A 19,615-nucleotide genomic window follows, 5' to 3' on the forward strand; every position below is an offset into this window, starting at 1 on the left:
ATTCCAGCCCTGTGTCAATTTGCCACAGGAAATTCCAAGAGGAATACTCTGGGCACTCTTGGTCTAAAGATCAAGGGTGAGCAGGACCCCTAATGAGGCCAGTAGCAGAAGCCAGCATGGGATCCCCAAGGAGAAGATGGGTCTCACAGTCTCTGGCCAGACAAAGGATCCCAAGCCCTTCCCCAGCCACTGCAACCTTGCTGGTTGAGTCTTCTTCAGGAGGATGGTGACTTCTTTGTCCCATGGCACTCCTGGGCACAGCTCTGCTCCAAGGCCAGACGGACCTCTGAACAAGGTTCATCCGTCTGTGGCTCATCTGCCCCAAGAAACAGCTGCTCTCTGGGCCACCGGGGTAACCCAGGGATGGCTTGGTAGGGAGCAGAGCAGAACTGGGATTTCAAGAGAACCCGAGTGGAAATGCTACCATCTAGTTCACTGCGTGGCTCTATCCCCATTGCAGAGGCAGTCAGTCACATGTGTCCTGTCACTGGACTGTCAAGGGCCTCTACCTACTTCATTAACTCTCCAATCCCAACATGAAGCCTGGCCCAGTGGATGATCAACAAACAGCTATCAAATGAATAAAGGAGGGACTTCCCTGTTAGTCCAGTGGTTAGGAATCGACCACCCAATGCAAGGTACACGCGTTCCATCCCTGGTCAGGGAACTAAGATCCCACATGCCATGGGGCAACTGAGTCTGTGCGCCACAACTCCTGAAGCCCACGTGCCTAGGGCCTGTACTCCACAATAAGAGAAGCCATCACAATGAGAAGCCTGCCCACCACAATGAAGAGAAGGCCCCGTTCACTGCAATTAGAGTTAACACGCAGCAAAGAAGATCCAGCTCAGCCAAAAATAAATAAATAAATTTTAAAAATTTTTTAGAAAATGAATAAAGGAATGACCCCAGGACCCCCATTCCTCCTGCTACTGGTGAACCAGTGGTCCCAGGAATGACTAGCTGGGTTCTAGCAGATCTGCCCCGTCCACGTCAGTCCATGTCAGTGGCAGGCATCACTAATCAATCACAGCTCCCTTTGCTAGATTCATAATCCTCTAGGCAGCCAATCCAAGTTGGCCGTCTGGAGATGGAAGAGGTTCTTAATTTGGGGGAGGTCAAGGAATCCTTTAAGAATCTAATGAAAGCAACAAGTTTCTCCCCAGAAAATACAAATAAAACTTTACATATGATTTTAAGATATTCAAGATCCTCTCCTTTTAAAGGAAAGGCTTGAAAGCCCCCCAACCACCTATGAAAATAACCATTTTGAGCTAACCTGCTGAAAACACCAGCCAACAGATTCTGTAGACTCCAAAAGGAGCTCAGGGACAGCCTCAGAGAGCCAAGAATCAAACCCAGACCTGCCCATCTACACTGCTTACAGATACCAGACACACTTCAAGCTAGGCAAGGGGGCAAGGGTCTTGCTGAAGGGGCACCTCGACACTCCCTGCAGACAGCTGAGACAGGGGACCCCAACCCCTCCGCCTTCCCAGCAACCCTCTCGGACAAGGACAATGTCCACTGCATAAAGGAGCCCAGCTAGGGTAGCCCCAGGCTGAAAACTATTTATACACGTCCTCAGCATCCAGAGGTTAAATTACAGCTGGAGATGTGGCACAGGGCCAGCCCTGAGTTATTTATATCCATATCCTCTTGGCAGACCAAGAAGAACAGGGCATTCTAGGGGGCCTCTCTAAGAAAGACCTACAGGCACACAGTTTACAAGACAGCACAATCACAATCATCCTTCCCATAGCCCCGCAACCACACCCTACACGCACACACACACACACACACAGTCTGGACCATCCTTGCAATGACTGTAAACTGAGAAAGTAGAAACCAAAAGTTTGTTCTAAAAAGGAAGTAGGTCATGGCCACTGAAGGGCTGGGGTAAGGGAAATTAGCCAAATTCCATTGAATCATTCCAGGAGATTCTCCAGGCTTTCCAGACTCCACATCAGAAGCCTTTGAAAGGAAAAGCCTCTCCTGGTCCTAAGTCCACAGCACTCAATGCCCATGAGACATGAACCAGATGAAAGTAGAAGGCAGGGTTCCCAGGGTGAAACTTCAAGATGAGTTGGACCCATGGCTCAAGCAGGAAGCTTCCACTCTCAGAGGCTCCCTCCCTCTGACCCCAAGCTGATCCTGGCCCAAAGAGCAGGGGAAGGATTTAGAAATGCTTCCAACACCCTGGGGCCCCAGCAGGAAAATACCCTTGTTTAACCAAAGCTTCTTCAAGCCCTTCTGTTTAGTTCTTAGTGACAGTCATAAGACAGCACAGCAGAGTCTGTTAAATATCACACGGGATGCACGAGGCCTGCTGCTAGGGGCAGTGCACAGCACATCAATGGGCTTGCTTTAATGTCGTGCCAGGTGAAGGGAGTCTTGTAGAGCCCCCCACAGCAGTCCTGGGCCAAGATTCACTCAAACAAAAGCCTTGGCACAGCTGGGCCAAGTCCCAGAGCTGAAGGGTGAGGGGGGGCCGACAGGTCCAGTGAAGTGCAACCTGGGCATTAGAGCCCTAGAGTGTGGGGCATGTTCTAGCAGATGCCTGCCATGGCCGCATTCCCAAAGAGTCAGCCCAGAGAGGCTCTCCCATGACCCCCATCAAGGCCAGTTCCACCCGTTAAAGTAACCAGGAAAGAAAGACTTGAGGGTCCCCAGTTCTTGCTCCAAACACAATGGCACTGGGCTCTCCCTCTTTCACAGTCAAGATGTCCACCTGTGGTGCCCGTCAGGTGGGCAGAAACCTGGAGGTCACCAAGGCCAGGAGGGAAGGGAGGACACAGTGGAGAACTGCCTGGTCTCCAGGGGTCCCTCCCCAGGCATTCCTCTCTCCCTGGGCTCATCACGGACCACAGAGGCAGGGTCCATGCGTCAGTAAGCCAAGCCTGCAAAAGCATGGAAAGAAGTCAGCTCCTCTCCTTCAAACCCGTCCTTCCACCCCATCTACCTTAATGAGGCATCTCTGGTCATTTCCTCTTGTACCAAGAGCTCACCTCTCTGGAAACATGACCTCAAGTGGAAGCACACGGGGAGAAGGCAGACAGGAAAGCTGTGTGATGGACTTAGACCCAAAGACTAGGAAGTGTCCTGGGAGAATGGGGAGCATCCTTGTTTGATCAGTGAAGAAGCCCAGGGCATAGGCAATGAAACAGTCACCCAGGACTTGTCAGGAGACCAGGGGTAGAGCAAGCACAGAAGGTAGGCTTCCCGGCTGCAGGGTCACCATGGCAACCTCGTCCACCCACCTCCCACACTGAGTCACAGGCAGAGCTCCCCAAGGATACGTGGCCACACTGCAACGGATCCCCAGGTCCTGCCAGACTCACCCTAAACTCAGGTTCTGCCTCCATCCCTGGTCCTCCCACTTGCAGGTGCGTGCTTAGTCGCTCAGTCGTGTCCGACTCTGCAACCCCATGAACTGTAGCCCACCAGGTTCCTCCGTCCACGGGATTCTCCAGGCAAGAGTACTGGAGTGGGGTGCCATTCTGTTCTCCAGGGGCTCTTCCCAACCCAGGGATTGAACCTGCATCTCCTGTGTCTCCTGCATTGCAGGCAGATTCTTTACCCGCTGAGCCACTGGAGTCCCACTTGCAGGACCACACTTTAAATCTGCCTGGGGATGGGAGCTGGGTGGGACCGGAGTTGTGGAAGATGCATTAGAAGAACACCCTGGTTCTAGACCAGAGGCTCACCCAGCCACATCTGGGAGTACCTGGAACTTCCTACACGGGACCCAACTCAGTAATCCAGATGCAGCATGTTCCCTGGGACTCCCACGGTTGCCGTTGTCTAAACTTACAGCAGGATGCATGGCACTTGTAGGCTTGGCTCAGTGCCTCTCAGAAACTGTCAGCCCTCAGGTCCTGGGACACCTCATTCTTGATCCTCCGATAGTCTTGTTTAAACGCCCTGCTCCATGCTCTCCCATCTCTTTAGGAGCTATGTGTATTGTGCTCCCTTGTTGTTCAGTCGCTCAGTCATGTCCGAACTCTGTGATCCCATGGACTATAGCACACCAGGCTTCCCTGTCCTTCACTATCTCCCAGAGTTTGCTCAAACTCATCTCCATTAAATCAATGTTGTAGTCCAATTATCTCATCTTCTGCTGCCCTCTTCTCCTTTTGCCTTCAATCTTTCCCAACATCAGGGTCTTTTCCTCCCTTGCTGCTACTGCTGCTAAGTCACTTCAGTCGTGTCCGACTCTGTGTGACCCCATAGATGGCAGCCCACCAGGCTCTGCTGTCCCTGGGATTCTCCAAGCAAGAACACTGGAGTGGGTTGCCATTTCCTTCTCCAATGATTGAAAGTGAAAAGTAAAAGTGAAGTCGCTTAGTTGTGTCTGACTCTTCACAACCCCATGGACTGAAGCCTACCAGGCTCCTTCTTCCATGGGATTTTCCAGGCAAGAGTACTGGAGTAGGTTGCCATTGCCTTCTCCCTTAAAACACCACTAATAAGAGGGATTGCCAGTGTTCCCAAGCTTGCTCTGCTCAGGACCCCAGAGAGACATCCACCTGAGGCTTGATGCCAGGCCCACTGCCCACAGCCCTGGTACACCTGGCCTTAGTCCCAATGCCCCAGCTTTTGGTCACTGATCCTGGACTCAGGCTTGGCCTCTAGCCCCTCCAGGCCCTCATCCATCCTGTCACCCACATACGCTGTGTGTCATGCAGCCTGACAAGGTCAGTGCAGCATTCAGGACAAGGAGAATCACGTCTCCACTCAATAATCAGTAGGTTCCTCCCATCACATTTTGGGAGTGATATCCCCATCAAGTCTTGACTTTCTCTCAGCTCTCAGGAAGCTGAGTCCCAGCCCAGGACCACCCCCACCCTAGAGCACACATGTGCTGCCTTGGTGCCCGACTTCCTTTTCTGGGCCCGAGTTTTCTACCTCTAATCATCCTCTTGTTGTGTTCATAGATTCATTTTGAAAGTGAAAGTCGCTCAGTCCTGTCCAACTCTTTACGACCCCATGGACTATATATAGTCTATGGAATTCTCCAGGCCAGAATACTGGAGTGGGTACCTTTCCCTTCTCCAGGGGATCTTCCCAACCCAGGGATCGAACCCAGGTCTCCTGCATTGCAGGCAGATTCTTTACCAACTGAGCCACAAGGGAAGCCCAAGAATACTGGAGTGGGTAGCCTCTCCCTTCTCCATCAGATCTTCCCAGCCCAGGAATCGAACTGGGGTCTCCTGCATTGCAGGCAGATTCTTTACCAACCGAGCTATCAGGGAAGCCCACCCCAATCATTTTTGTAGGCAATAAGGTATGTTTCTTTAAGTAAGCAAGAGAAAAGCCCACCTTCTTCAGGCTTTTCCAGCTCCACAGGGATCAGTCCTTCTCCAAACTCCAGCTCATTTTCCAAACCAAGGCAGTGCCTCCCCTCAGCCACACAGGCCAGGAGCTCCCTTCCCTCTGTAGCCCTGTTCTCCCAGATCCCCGAAACAACCCCAATCCCATTCCTCCACTCCAGCTTCTTCATTGAGCTCCAGGACCATAGATTCAGATGCCCCCAAGACATCTTGGGCATGGCAATAGTCCATGCTGCACATTCAACATGCCTGTCGAATGGCTCCATTGTCCCCTAATTATCAAACGAGGAAACATGGTGGCCACCACTCACGTATTCATTCAACTATGTTCACAGAGTGCTTGCCATGAGCCAGGCTCTATGTGCAGGACGAAGTGTGGAGTAAAGTGGAAGTGAAAATGAAAGTTGTTCAGTCCTGTCCGACTCTTTGCAATTCCATGGACTGTAGCCCACCAGGTTCCTCTGTCCATGGGATTCTCCAGGCAAGAATACTGAACTGGGTAGCCTTTCCCTTCTCCAGGGGATCTTCCTAACTCGGGGATCGAACCCAGGTCTCCCACATTGCAGGTGTATTCTTTACCATCTGAGCCATCCCAAGTGTGGAGAAAATGAAAGAGAAATGGCATTGCCTCCAGGGAACTTTCCACCAGTCCCCAGGCCTGTCACACACTGATACACTTCTAATACTGATATGCTCATACACTTACACACTGATACTGATTCATGGATACTGAACTGACACACTTCTCTCCATGCCCACAGCCCCTATCTTATCTGGGTGCCCACAGCACCCAGACCAGGGTGCTACTTTGGAGGAAAACACTGGAGATAGGGCCCAGCTCTGAAACAAGGGAGCTGTGCGACCTTGGGCAAGTTACCTCCTCTATTTGATCATTTGGCAGATAAGTATGATAACAGAACCTTCCTCATAGCCTTCTTGCAAGAACTAATGAGATAAACTGTATAAAAGACTGCTGTCTGGGATGCAGTAAGCAGGCTCTGCTCATCTGCTTATCACAGTTGCTATCTCCCCAGCAGCCACACCTCTGACCTCCCCTCCCCAGGACCCAGCTCCACGTGCACCCACCACCTACAGGGACCCATAACCCCAGGCTCTCTCCTACCCGCCAGCCTTCGCATACACTTTTCCCACATACAAGTAACACAAGATATAATCTGAAAAAGATGTTTCATCCATACGTCCATTTAACAGCTGCCCTCCACAAGAAGTGGGCTCACTGTGTGTTCCTTGTATTTGCATGCCAGACTCGCTCCCTGGTTTTCTCATTCTCATGTTCCAAAGTTCAGCTTAAGGTCCTGTCCTCTGTATCCCCAGGCTGAGGCAAGGCCCTCCCCGTACACACCTGCATCCGGGAGCCCACAGCTCTCAGCCCACGGCACTGGGATCCCTGCTCCCCTCCTCTGTCACCCTTCTGGATTGGGTGCTACTCAAAGAGCATTGTGTTCACCTCTGCTTGCCCATGCTTTAGAACCACTCACTGGATGCCACAGAGGCTCAATATATATGTTAATAACAAACAGGAAAAACAGGAGAATTATGGACACACATTTCAATTCGTTTTAACAAAACAAACCTTCCTTCCAAATAATTAGATACTCATTAAGCAATTACTTATGCCAAACTCTGCACTAAGCTTTAACACACATGTCATCTAATCTTCATAATAATGCTGTGATGTGGGTGTTTTATTCCCATTTCACGAGTAAAGGAATGGAGACTCAGGACATTTGAAAAACAGGCTCCAAGCCACACAGCTAGTGAGTGGAAAAGTCAGGACTCAGACCCAGGACCATCAGATGCTCCACACTCCATCCAACATTTGCTGAGCTCAGCTCTCAGTGTGAAGGAGCTGCCTCTGGGGTGTGCAAAAGCCCTTCCCTGATGGTCAGAGGACCTCACTGGGATAATGGGATAATGGCTGGGGCTTCCTTAAAGGAGGAAAGGTGGACTTAAAGTCACTGAAGGTCCTCTCTTACTCCAGGTTCTAGGGTCTCTGATTTTAAATTAGGAGCTCCTACAGTGGTTCATCTTGGTCACCCCACAGCGCTTAGCATGAAGCTGGGCACACAGCACAATAAATCTGTACTGAATAAAGGAATGCACAGATGAATGGATGAATGAATGAATGGATGGATGGATGACAATACATTTTGCACATATCCCAGTCACCCTCTTTGTTCAGCTCACAATGGTAGCCCAGCAGACAGCGGAACACAGAGCGGGCAGAGCGCCCCCTACCGGCTCCTCGCGGAGCTGCAGCAGCCCCTACCTGCACAGGTGGTCTGTCCGGCACAGGCTGCGGAGGTCCAGGCAGTTGGGCTTCTCCTTGTCCTCGTAGGAGCAGCTGGGCAGGATGGTCTGGCGGCGGCGCTCGGCGCACGCCTGGTCCTGACAGGAGCAGAAGAGCATGCGGTAGGTGTACTCGCTGGGTACGCGGTCAAAGAACTGGCGCAGGGCCTTGTGGCACTTGCGGCGATTGCAGCGCTCCGTGGGCGAGATCTCACGGTTGCAGATGGAGATGTAGGAGGAGCGCAGCTTCTTGCAGTTATCGTTCAGGTTACAGGCCTTGGCGGCATCCAGGCAGTGGTTGCTCTTGGTGCTGACCGCCGGGTCTGCCCCTGTCCCTGGAGGGAAGGAAGGGGGCAGTCAGCCCACGATGGGGACAGCCCCCAGTCATTGTGCTCTCTGCCTTGGCTTCCTCATCTGTTAGATGGAGATTATTTAGCAGCCCTCCTGCCTAAGGCTGTGATTAAGATCAAGTGAGTTAACATGTGGGTCCACAGAGTAAGCCGTATGTATGGTGTGCTTTTAGGATGACAACTGTTAATCCAAAGCCTTATTTAAAATTTATTTCAATAACAGTATGAAGTTTCCTTAAAAAAACTAAAAATAGAACTACCATATGATCCAGCAATCCCACTCCTGGGCATATAACCAGAAAAGATTATATCTAATTCAAAAAGATATATGCACCCCAATGTTCAAAGCAGCACTATTTACAATAACCAAGTGTCCACAGGCAGAATGAATGGATAAATAAGATGTGGTGTATATATACAATGGAATACTACTCAGTCGTAAAAATGAAAGAAATTATGCCATTTACAGCAACATGATGGACCTAGAGATTATCATACTAAGTGATGCAAGTCAGACAGAGAAAGACAAATATTATATGATATCACCTATATGTGGAATCTAAAAATAATACAAATGAATCTATATACAAGACAGAAACAGACTCACAGAAGACAAATTTATGGTTACCAGAGGGGAAAGGGGAGAGGGAGATAAATTAGGAGTATAGGATTAACAGATACAAACTACTATACTTAGAACAGATAAGCAACAAGGATTTACTGTGTAGCACAGGGAACTATATTCAACATTTTGTAATAACCCATACTGGAAAATAATTTGAAAAATATATATGTATATAACTGAATCACTTTGCTATACACCTGAAACTAACACAATATTGTGAATCAACTATACTTTGATTTTTAAAAAAAAATCACAAGACAAAAAAAGCAAGCAACTGGGTGTTCATGGCTCTGTTCATGAAAGTGGGAAATGGGGAAACAAAGGGACTGGCTCAAGAGCACAAAACAGGGTGGCAGCTGATGCAAGACGGGTCCCTGGGCACCCAACAGCCACACACGTGAACAGGGCTTCTGATCAGGGGCACTGCCAGCCCTTAGGAAGTTCCCACTCTAGGATCTTCAGTAGCCAGGGTACAAACAGAACAACTATCACCATCCTCATCCCCACCACTGTCACCACTGAAACTGTCCCCACACATTCCAAAAGGCCCCATGGTGTGGGGGTGCCACTGTGCCCAGTTTGTGCCGAGAGCACTGAAAGCAAGCACTGGACTCGAGCTCGGCAGTGTACGGAGAAGGCTGAAGGCCAGCCTTGGACTCCAGCAGGGCTGAGCCCTCATCAAGCAAAGTGCGGATGTGCTGAATGCTGGGACCTTGGCATTAGAGCCGTGGCTTTGAGCTTTGTGCCCCTGTCTGCAGAGCAAAACATCTTGGGCACAAAGCTGTAATCCCGTAAATCGTCAGGCTCCTTCTGTGGTGTCCACTCCACCCCCCAAGTCTCAGTTGTTCTGAGAGGAACACACAGCAGAGGGACCCACCACCACCACCCACAGAGTGTCTCTTGTCTATCCTGATGACAGAGCAGAGAAGCAGGAGTTCAGTCTGCAGGCGCCTCTCACTCTCCATGACATGCTAGTGAGAATTGAATGGAATCTTCAAGCACACTTCAAGCACCAAACCTGAGCAGGAGCCCAGATCCAGCCAGCACCGTGGTACACCAGACAGCCACCGGCTCAGGATGAAAAGCCATAGGTTTTCATTCATTCCTCATCCACCCAAAAAATGCTTTTCAGTATTTCTGTCTGCTCAATGCCCCACCCCCACAAGGGTAGGAAGGCCTACGGGGACGCCACACCCACCCTCCCATGGCACTTCCAGCCCAGGTCCTAGTGTTCTGATCACTCGATCATTAAAGATCAAGTCCCACCTATGCACAGCCCTCTACCTTCGAGGTGTTGGGCTGGACATGGAAGTGTGAGATGAGGATCCTCTCAAAGACCTCACAAATCTAGCTGGGAAACCAACAGAGTAATTAAGACTGGACATTCTAAAACTGAGGCATCTGCATTGATCCCTGGTCCTGATACTTGTCACTGGGTGGCCTTGAGCAAGTGACCAGGCCTTCCTTTACTCGGTCTCCTTGTCTGGAAAACAGTACCTACCTCATCGCGCTGCTGAGTATGATCAGCTCATTTCTCTCTCTCTTGTGATAATTTTGCCCTGTTACTACATTTTCTCCATCAGGTAATACACTGAACATCTTTAAAGGAAAAAAGGAAATTGTGATCACATACCCCCTACTAAAGGGGTTCCCCTGGTGGCTCAGTTGGTAAAGAATCTGCTTGCAATGCAGGAGATCCGGGTTTGATCCCTGGGTCGGGAAAATCCCCTGGAGAAGGGAATGGCAACCCACTCCAGTATTCTGGCCAGGAGGATTCCATGGACTATCCACAGGATCACAAAGAGCTGAACACAACTTTCACTGCACTTCACCTATCTTTCTCCTCCTCTTTAAACAAAACCCCTCAAACAAGTCATCTGTACCAGTGGTCACCTTCTCCCCTCCCGTCCTCTCCTAGACCCATCGCAGCCTGGGGTTTCCCTTCTCACTTGGCAGTGATCAGAGACCCTAGGGCTTCCTCCCGCTCTGCCCGCCGGCACAGTGGATACAGCTGGTGGCTCCTCCAGCCCCCTTCCCTCACGCCTTCGTGCTGCCTCCGTGAGCTCTCCTTCCAGGCCTGCTTCGCTGCTTCCACCTTCTCCACCAGGGCTCAGGCCCCTCTTCTCTATATGCACCCACTCCCCTGGGCCTTCACTCACGCTCAGCCCTAAACACCATCAGTACGCTGTCAACTCCCAAATTTATACCTCCAGCCAGGTCAGAGACCTCCACTCTGAACCCCAGATCAAGACGTCCAACTGCCTGCCCATCAGCTCCACCTGGAAGGCTGACACCCGCATCTCAAGCCACACTCCACATGCTCCTCCAGGGGCATCCCCACCCCCAGTCTTCCTCAACCCTCCAAAAAACAAGCCCAGGCTTCCACTAGCTCAGGCCAAAAATCTTTGCCCTTCCTAAACTCCTCTCTCATCCACATCAGAAAGACCTGGTAGGTTATACCCAGAATCCAGTCGCCCTCACCACCACCACCTTGGTCCTGACCATTGTCACTGCGTACTGGTAAGGGCCTCCTTTCCAGTCTCCCTGCTCTGTCCTTTCACCCCCACCCCCTGCCCACCCCCAGAAGTCTTCTCTGATCACAGTTGGAGCAAACCTTCTAGAACCTAAAGCAAAGATAATGCTCCCAGGCCCCAAAGCTTCCAGGGGCAGCCCCATCTCATTCACAGGCCTCTCCATCCATGCCGTCCAATATGGTGGGCGCTCCTGAACATGGTCACTGAACAGGAAGTGAAGCTAGCCCGAAATGAGATGTGCACACCAGATTTTGAAATCATAATAAGAAAAAATAATATAGCATTTCATTTCAAATCACATTTTCCTTGATTATATGTTGAAGCAATAATATTTGGGATATAGTGTGTTAAATAAAAATATCATTAATTTCACTTGCTTCTTTTTAAGTTTTTAATGGAGCTGGGAGAAATTTCAGAATTGGTGGGGGAGGGATAAATTGGGAGACTGGGATTGCCTTATACACACTACTATATGTAACCATATATAAAATAGATAACTAATAAGGACCTACTGTGTAGCACAGGGAACTCTACTCAGTACTCTGTTATGGTTTATATGGGAAAAGAACCTACAAAGGAGTGGATACATGATGTATATATAATTCATTCACTTTGCTGAACTCTTGAAACCAACAACCTTATAAGTTGTTAATTATACTATATGCCAACAAAATTTTTTTAAAGAAAGAAATGTGAAGGGCACATGTGACTCACACATACTTCTGTTAGCCAGGGCTGCCATATATGACCTCACTTCACACTCACTTCCCCTGCACTTACTCCCTTCCAACCATACTCACCTAATTGCTCTTGCTGGGATGTGCCACTCGTGACCTGACCTCAGAGCCTTTACACTTGCTGTGTTCTGCCTAGAATGCTCTCCCCCACCCCTATGACCACACAGTTCCTTTCCTCACTCCTTTCAGGTCTCTGCTCAAATGTTACCTTATCTGTGAGTCCTCCCTGACCATCCTGTACATAATAACAAGTCCCTCCCCTCACCCTCTATTCCAATCTCTTCCGCAGAGCACTCATCACCATCTGCCACAGTATATACTTATTTATTCATCTGTATTTTTCAACTAAATACAAGCTCCATGAAAGCAGGGGGTGTGTCAGTTACACTCATTGGTGTATCCATGGTTGCCAGTGTCTGGTACATAGTGAAGGCTGAATCCATGTGTGGTGGGTAAAAGAATAAATGTATTTAGAACAGTATCTATAGATCATAATGAGCTTCCCTCATGATGATGGCTCAGTTGATAAAGAAGCTGCCTGCAATGCAGGAGACCCAGGTTTGATCCTTGGGTAGGGAAGATCCCCTAGAGAAGGGAATGGCAACTCACTCCAGTATTCTTGCTGGAGAATTCCATGGACAAAGGAGCCATGGGGTCGCACAGAGTCGGACATGACTGAGTGACTAACACTTTCTTTCCTTTCACTCGTTCATAATAAATGTTCAAAACATGTTGGCTAATAATATTAAGGAAGCCAAAAGTGACACAGGACCAGGATATCAGTCAGTGCAGGACCACGTCCAAACATCAACGTGGAGGGACTTCCCTGGAAGTCCAGCGGTCGAGACTTCACCTTCCAATGCAGAGGCTGCGGGTTTGATCCCCGGTCATGGAGCCAAGATCCCACATGCCTCATGGCCAAAACTTGCCCCACGACTTTAAAATTGGTCCACATCAAAAAATCTTTTTAAAAAAGCATCAGTGTGGGGCCCAGCCCAGTAGTGCTCAGAAGTGAAAGCCAGGGGGCAATCTTCAAAGACAGACCTCACTCCCAACACCCTGCCTAACCAACAGCAAGCAGCCTGATGAAGGCAGGAAGAAAAAAAAAAAAAAAACATGCCTCTCCCCTTCTTGTAAAAGTTAAAGGGGAATTAGGGCAGACAGGGAATCAAGATTCATTTTCCTACATATTCAATTAACGAATCTTTTTTTAATTTATTTATTTTTTAATTGAAGGACAACTGCTTTACAGTACTGCATTGGTTTCTGCCATACTTCAATATGAATCAGCCACAGATATACCATACCTATGTCCTCTCCCTCTCGAACCTCCCTCCCACCTCCCACCCCATCCCACCCCTCTAGGTTGCAATTAACAAATCTTCATTGAGGATCCACCAAGTGCCAGACACCTCCCCAGACCCATGGCTGGGGTCAAGGTCAAGGTGATGCTCATGTATCAGGGAGTTCATGGCGCTACCTGTAGGAGCCAAGAGAAAATCATCCTGCCCAGACCAGAAGGTCCCAGAAGCAGGGATCGCTCTGCTGCAACCTACGGGGTGAGGCAGAGGAAGCAGAAAGAGTGGAAAGGGGGTCCCAGGCAGAGGGAACAAACAGCAAGATCAGAGGCTGGCAAGAATCTATAGCAATGCAGCATGCCTGGAGATGGAGTCTGGAAAAGGGACCACCAGAGATGATGCTGGGGAGCCAGGCAAGGGTTTTCAGCCATGGAATTGGGGCAGCAAGGGGCGGGGGGGACACGTGCCCTTCCAAGCAGTTCCCTGAGCAGCTGCCAAGCCACTCTGCCCGGGCCAGGCGAGGACCCAAGGATGCCTGTCTACACAAAGCCTGTTCCAGGGGCACCGCCTCCATGGGAGGGCCCTCCGGGACCAGCCAGGTGCTCTTTCTCCTCCAGTGCACCTGTCAGGATGCTGGCTGGTGGAAGCGAACAGCCACACAGCCTGGGGCCTGAGGTGAAGGAAAAGAAGGCTGTGAGGGTCCCCAGAGGGAGCGGGACAACAACCACGAATGAACAGCAGCTAAATCAGGCCCTTGGCTGCTTTCAGGTTCCCGAGTGCACCCTCCCGCTCCCCTCAGCAAGTTCCCGAGTAAATGCAATGTAATTATAGCCTCACGGCTTCCACTTGGAGCGTGAAGAGTGAAAGCTTTTGCTAAGGGGGTGGGAAATGTAAACCCCTGGGCCAAAACTTGGTAAATTTCCTAGAAACACACACACAAAGGTGGCGATAGTAACAACAATCGCCTAGTTACCAGGAAGATGCCCCTTCTGATCCTCCTGGAGGGGAGACAGAGGCCAGTGGGTGGATGACAGGGCCCCACTCCACCCTGGAGAGAGGCCCTGGGGCTGGGCTGCTCTGATTGACCTGTTAAGTGAGGAACGAACTGCCCAGGCAGACAGGCCTGGCACAGCCTCTCCCCAGCCCATGCACTGCCCCTCCATCTGCACTAAGGCACCTGTCCCTAGGGTTCTCCTGAAAGCAGGAGGAGAACGGGATGACACAGGATGAGATGATTTGATGGTATCAGCAACTCAATGGACATGAGTTTGAGCAAACTCTGGGTGATGGTGAAGGACAGGGAAGCCTGGCGTGCTGCAGTCCATGGGTCGCCAAGAGTCAGATACGACTGAACAACTGAACAACAACAAACCTCAGGAGTCCAAAAAGTTATGCTATCCTTTTCAAGAGTCCCCATTGGGGGACTTCCCTAGTGGTCCAGCGGTTAAGAATCTGCCTACCCATGCAGGGGACCCGGGTTCAATCCCTGGTCTGGGAAGATTTCACAAACCATGGGGGTAACTAAGTCCGTGTGCCACAACTACGGAGCCCACACGCCACAAACACTGAAGTCTGAGTGCTCTGGAGCCCACAAGCTGCACTACTGAGCCTGTGTGCTGCACCTACTAAAGCTTACACACCCTAGAGCCCATGCTCCCGGCAACAAGAGTAGTCACTGCAATGAGAAGCCCACAGCGTCAAAGACTCAGCGCAGCCAAAAATAAATAAATAAATATTTAAAAAAAAAAAAAAACCTCTCCACTGGGGAAAAAGGATGAGATGCTGGATTGCAAATACCAGCCTCCCCCAGCCCAGTGTGGGGCTGTGGCTCCTGAACCAAAATATCCAAACAAGCAGGGAGGGAGGTCCCTGCTACCCCACCCCTACCCCGCCCCATCCCTGCACAGACCACACAGGACCTGCCAGGGATTCAGGAGCAGGAAATTCCTCCCAGGCCTGTGCCAGCCCAACGGGCCAAGGAATAAATGGTAACAGCTGCTCCTGGGAAAGGGAGGTGGGATTTAACCACGCCTGGCACTTCCCAAAACACATTCTCCCAGCTCCAGTCCCTGGGGACACAATCTGGCTTCCCCCTGAGGGCGGGGCAAGGAGGAGCCCCACTGTGGAGGGGCAGCTTCACCCTTGCCAAGCCTCATCCACCTACCCCCTTCCCTCCTGGGACTCTGCCCTGCCAATGATGATCTGTCTTCAAACATTCAAAATGATATCCTTGAATATTTGCTTTTACAGAACTAGGCTTACCAAACCACAGTTACCAGGTACCACCTATATGGTTTTGGCCATGTTACCAGTGGGCTTCCCTGGTGGCTCAGATGGTAGTAAGGAACCCGTCTGCCAATGCAGGAGACTTGGATCCAATCCCTAGGTCAGGAAGATACCCTGGAGGAGGAAATGGCAACCCACTCCAGTATTCTTGCTGGAGAATTCCATGGACAGAGGAGCCTGGTGGGCTACAATCCATGGGGTCACAAAGAGTCGGACAAGACTTAACAAATGAACAACATCACCAGTACACTTGCACTAATATTTAATTTTTTAATCTCTTAATTCTTAAACAAAATGAAATATTCACTTTTTAAGTTTTTGAATACCTACCTAGATTGGTCCTGCATGATAACCGTTATGTTAATTCTGAATTTTTCCAAGACCTCTTAAAATGCACAGCTATTGAAATTAAAATATTTATCCCTATGCCCATCTCCCATTCCAGCAACAATGTGCCTGTCCGTGGAGGGAAGTAACTGATTCAAAGTTCTCAAACTCTGGTGCATTTGTGACTCACTTAATCTGCCTGTTACTCACAGAGGCTCAGCCAGCCCCACGCCAGATGCTTGCAGTGGAGAGATCTGTGGCTGGCACCCAGAGAGCTGGATTTCACAACTCTGCGTGATGCTGAGGCTGCCTTCCAAAGGTGGAGAACCAGAGAGTAACAGGAGAAGCGGAGCTGCCCCGGCTTGGTCCCCAAGCACACACACCCCACAGCCCACCCACAGTCGACCAAACCCATCCTCAACAGAGGAAGCTTATGGGCTTCTGTTGTTACCAGGGCATGTCCCCAGGGGCTTCACTCTCACCCCAACCAAAAAGCCCATGAGGGTAAACCTTCCAATCACAAATAGGCCTTTCCCTGGGGAAGCAAAAATAAGATGTTCCTCTTTCCACAAGGCTTCAAAGCAACGGGACCCACGGTTTTCAGCTCTCCCTTCTGACCTTCCAGGAAACGGCCACGCTTGTCCCTTGCCCCGAACCCTGCTCCCAGCCGCCACGTCCACCCTCCAGCTGACCCTGGGCCTGTGGGCCATGCTCTGCAGCTCGGCCCCTAAAGTGGGAGTCAGAAACCTGGGCCCTAATTCCATCTCTGCTCTCCTAAGCGTGGGAAGCCCCCAGTGAAGCCTGATCTTCTCTGGGTTTCGTTTCCTGACCTGGAAAATGACAGGCTTTGAACTACCTGGTTTTCTGTGTTTTGTGACTCTCCTGCCTACTCCCATCCCCCATACACAGACCTGTGCAGGGCTCTGAGGTCTGGAGGGAAGGAGGAAGCTCCCCGTCCCACCCTGTCTCTACAAACCAGCTGAGGAGTCCAGCTTGCCCTGTGCAAACGCAACAGCATGTATGCACACCACAACCACAAAACACACACACACACAAGGCCTCACAATTGCACCTGCCTCCTCCACACACAGCACCAAATCCCAGTGTGCCAAGCAGCTGTCAGCCAACAGCTGTTTCCACGTGCTGACGACACACCTTAGAAATCCAGCTGTGAGTTGAGAGAGAGAGTCCGGGCTCTCCAGGGGCTTTTATTCTAGGGAGAGGAAGACTGGTAATAATCACATGAACAAATAAATAAGGCAAATTAAAGTGCTATAAATGCTATGAAGAAAATCAAGTGAGTAGAATTCGGAAGAGAATGAGGGAAGAGGGAAGGGCTGTCCTAGGAGGTGACATCCAAGCTCAGAAAGAATGATGGGCAGGAATGAAACATGGAAACAATCCCAAGTCAGAAAATCCCAAGCAAAAGAAGAGCATGTGCAAAGGTCCTGAGGCAGGCTGAGCTCAGTGTGTTTACAGGCAAAAGGAAGGGGAAATGGCTGGAGTTTTGTAGATGAAACAAATGTAAGAGGGAGAAGAAGCCAGAGGGGCAGTCAGCAGAGGGCACACGTGATTTGCAGGGCAGCATAAGAACTTCAGATTTTATTCTAAGATGCAAAGCGCTTAGAGTATTTTAAGGATGGGAGTCACCCAACCTCAAGTACTTTGCCTGACATACGGAAGACAGAGTTCCCATGAAGGGGTGAGGGTTAAAGAGGAGGCCAGTTCGAGGCTGTTGTAGTAGCCAGTGAAAGACTGTGGCAGCTTAGAAAGAGTGAAGACTGCAAAGATGTCCAAAAAATGAGCCCAATCTGCAAATAACTTAGAGATAAAGCCAACAGGATGGATTGGATGCTGAAAGGGAAGAAGGAGAGAAATCAAGGAAAACTCTTAGGTGGATGGTGGAATCATTTTGTGAAACAGGAAAGACTTGGAGGAAAGAAAAAGGGGCAGAACAAAATGTTTTCAACTGATGTCTGAGATGCCTATGAGATGTCCACGTGGTGAGGTTGAAAGGCAGGAGGATCATGGAGGCTGGAGTTCAGGAGAGAGGTCTGAGCTAGCGATAAAACTGAGCATGACCGACAATGAAGGCTATTTAAAGCCATAAAACTACACGAGGATGAAAATAAAGAAGAGGACAGGCGTGGTCAGGACAGAGCTCAAGGAGCCATCATTTAGTAGAGATTGGACCATGAGGTGATGGACAATCAGGAGATACTGGTGCCATGGAAACCAAGACAAGAGTTTCAAAAAGGAGGTCAGTCAACTGAGTCCAGATAATAAGGTGTGCAAGGGGGACAGAGAGGCACTCAACAATGAGATGTAGACTTCACAAACTCTCAGCAGGGCTGGATAGAAGGCAGGAAGGGTGAGGAGGGCAGAGGAAGGGGTAAGGAGAAGAATTTCTATGTGAGGAACCCACCTTCCCTGCGGGTGGCAGTCACCCTGACCATCACCTCCATGCTTCTTGCCCTGTGGGGCCACCCTGCCCAGTTCTCCCTCAAGACTCACTAACTTTTACAACAGTCAGGTACTGAGCATCCACTACATACAGAACACTGCTGGAGAAGTAACGGGCAAAACTCCTGTTCCTAGAGCTTACATTCCAGCGTGAACAAGAGATTATAATCAAGTAACAAATGGAAATTTTCCCCTTGGCCTGAGGCTGACTCTGCAGGCTGCACAAACATCCCTGCCCATCCTGCCTGGGGCTGCACTGGTGATAAAGACCAGGGACTCCCAGCTGTGTTTGGGGAGTTGGGAGGATCCGGTGAGCCACTGACTAGCAGAGCAAGTGTGCACAGGTAATACAACCTCTTTCCGCCTCTTTTTGCTCATCTGCAAAATGAGGATACAACACCCACCTTGTCTACACACAGAACTGCACTAAAGACTACAACGGGATAAAGTCAAAGTGAAGGGCTGAGTCACGTCCGACTCTTTGCAACCTCATGGACTGGACTATAGCCTACCACACTCCTCCATCCATGGGATTTTCCAGGCAAGAGTACTGGAGTGAGTTGCTGTTTCCTCCTCCAGAGGATCTTCCCAACCCAGGGATCAAAGCCGGGTCTCTCGCATTGTAGGCAGACGTTTTACCGTCTGAGCCACCAGGGAAGTCGTCCCTAATAGCTCAGTTGGTAAAGAATCCGCCTGCCATGAAGGAGACCCTGGTTCGATTCCTGGGTTGGGAAGACTGGAGAAGAGAAAGGCTACCCACTCCAGTATTCTGGCCTAGAATATTCCATGGACTGTGTAGTCCATGGAGTCGGAAAGAGTCGGACACGACTTTCACTCACAGCATCCTAGGGAAAGATAACAACGGGATAAAGCAGATGCAAATACCACCAGCAGTTTCCAGCCCACAGCACATGTGCAAAAAATGCTTGTTTAAGAATGTGGTCCCTGCTGTTGGAGGGAATGTAAATTGGTGCATCCACTGTAGAAAACAGTATAGAGGTTTCTCAAAAACCTAAAAACAGAGCTACCAAATGACCCAGCAACTCCACTCCTTGGTATACATTTGAAAAGAGCAAAAACACTAATTCGAAGAGATACATGCACCCCAATGTTCACTGCAGCATTATTTACAATTGCCAAGATATGGAAGCAACCTAAGTGGCCATAAAGATGATGTGGCATGTGTGTGTGTGTGTGTGTGTGTGTATGTGTGTGTGTATATATATATATATTCCAGTGTGTGTTAGTTGCTCAGCCGTGTCCTGCTCTTTGCAACCCCATGGACTGTAGCCCACTGGGCTCCTCGGCCCATGGAATTCTCCAGGCAAGAATACTGGAGTGGGTAGCCATTC

At 49.9% G+C, this 19,615-nt stretch overlaps 1 protein-coding gene across 1 annotated transcript in view; it reads right to left on the bottom strand.

Moving 5' to 3' along the window:
* The window catches only part of GFRA2 (GDNF family receptor alpha 2), a 107,527-nt gene that overhangs the window by 58,743 nt on the left and 29,169 nt on the right, over positions 1-19,615 (bottom strand). Inside the window, exon 4 of the mRNA NM_001015595.3 lies at positions 7,624-7,978. Within this exon, the coding sequence (NP_001015595.3) occupies positions 7,624-7,978 (355 nt within the window). The remainder of the gene's footprint in view (positions 1-7,623; positions 7,979-19,615) is intronic.

Source organism: Bos taurus, chromosome 8, assembly GCF_002263795.3.
Source record: "Bos taurus isolate L1 Dominette 01449 registration number 42190680 breed Hereford chromosome 8, ARS-UCD2.0, whole genome shotgun sequence".
Classification (NCBI taxonomy): domain Eukaryota; kingdom Metazoa; phylum Chordata; class Mammalia; order Artiodactyla; family Bovidae; genus Bos; species Bos taurus.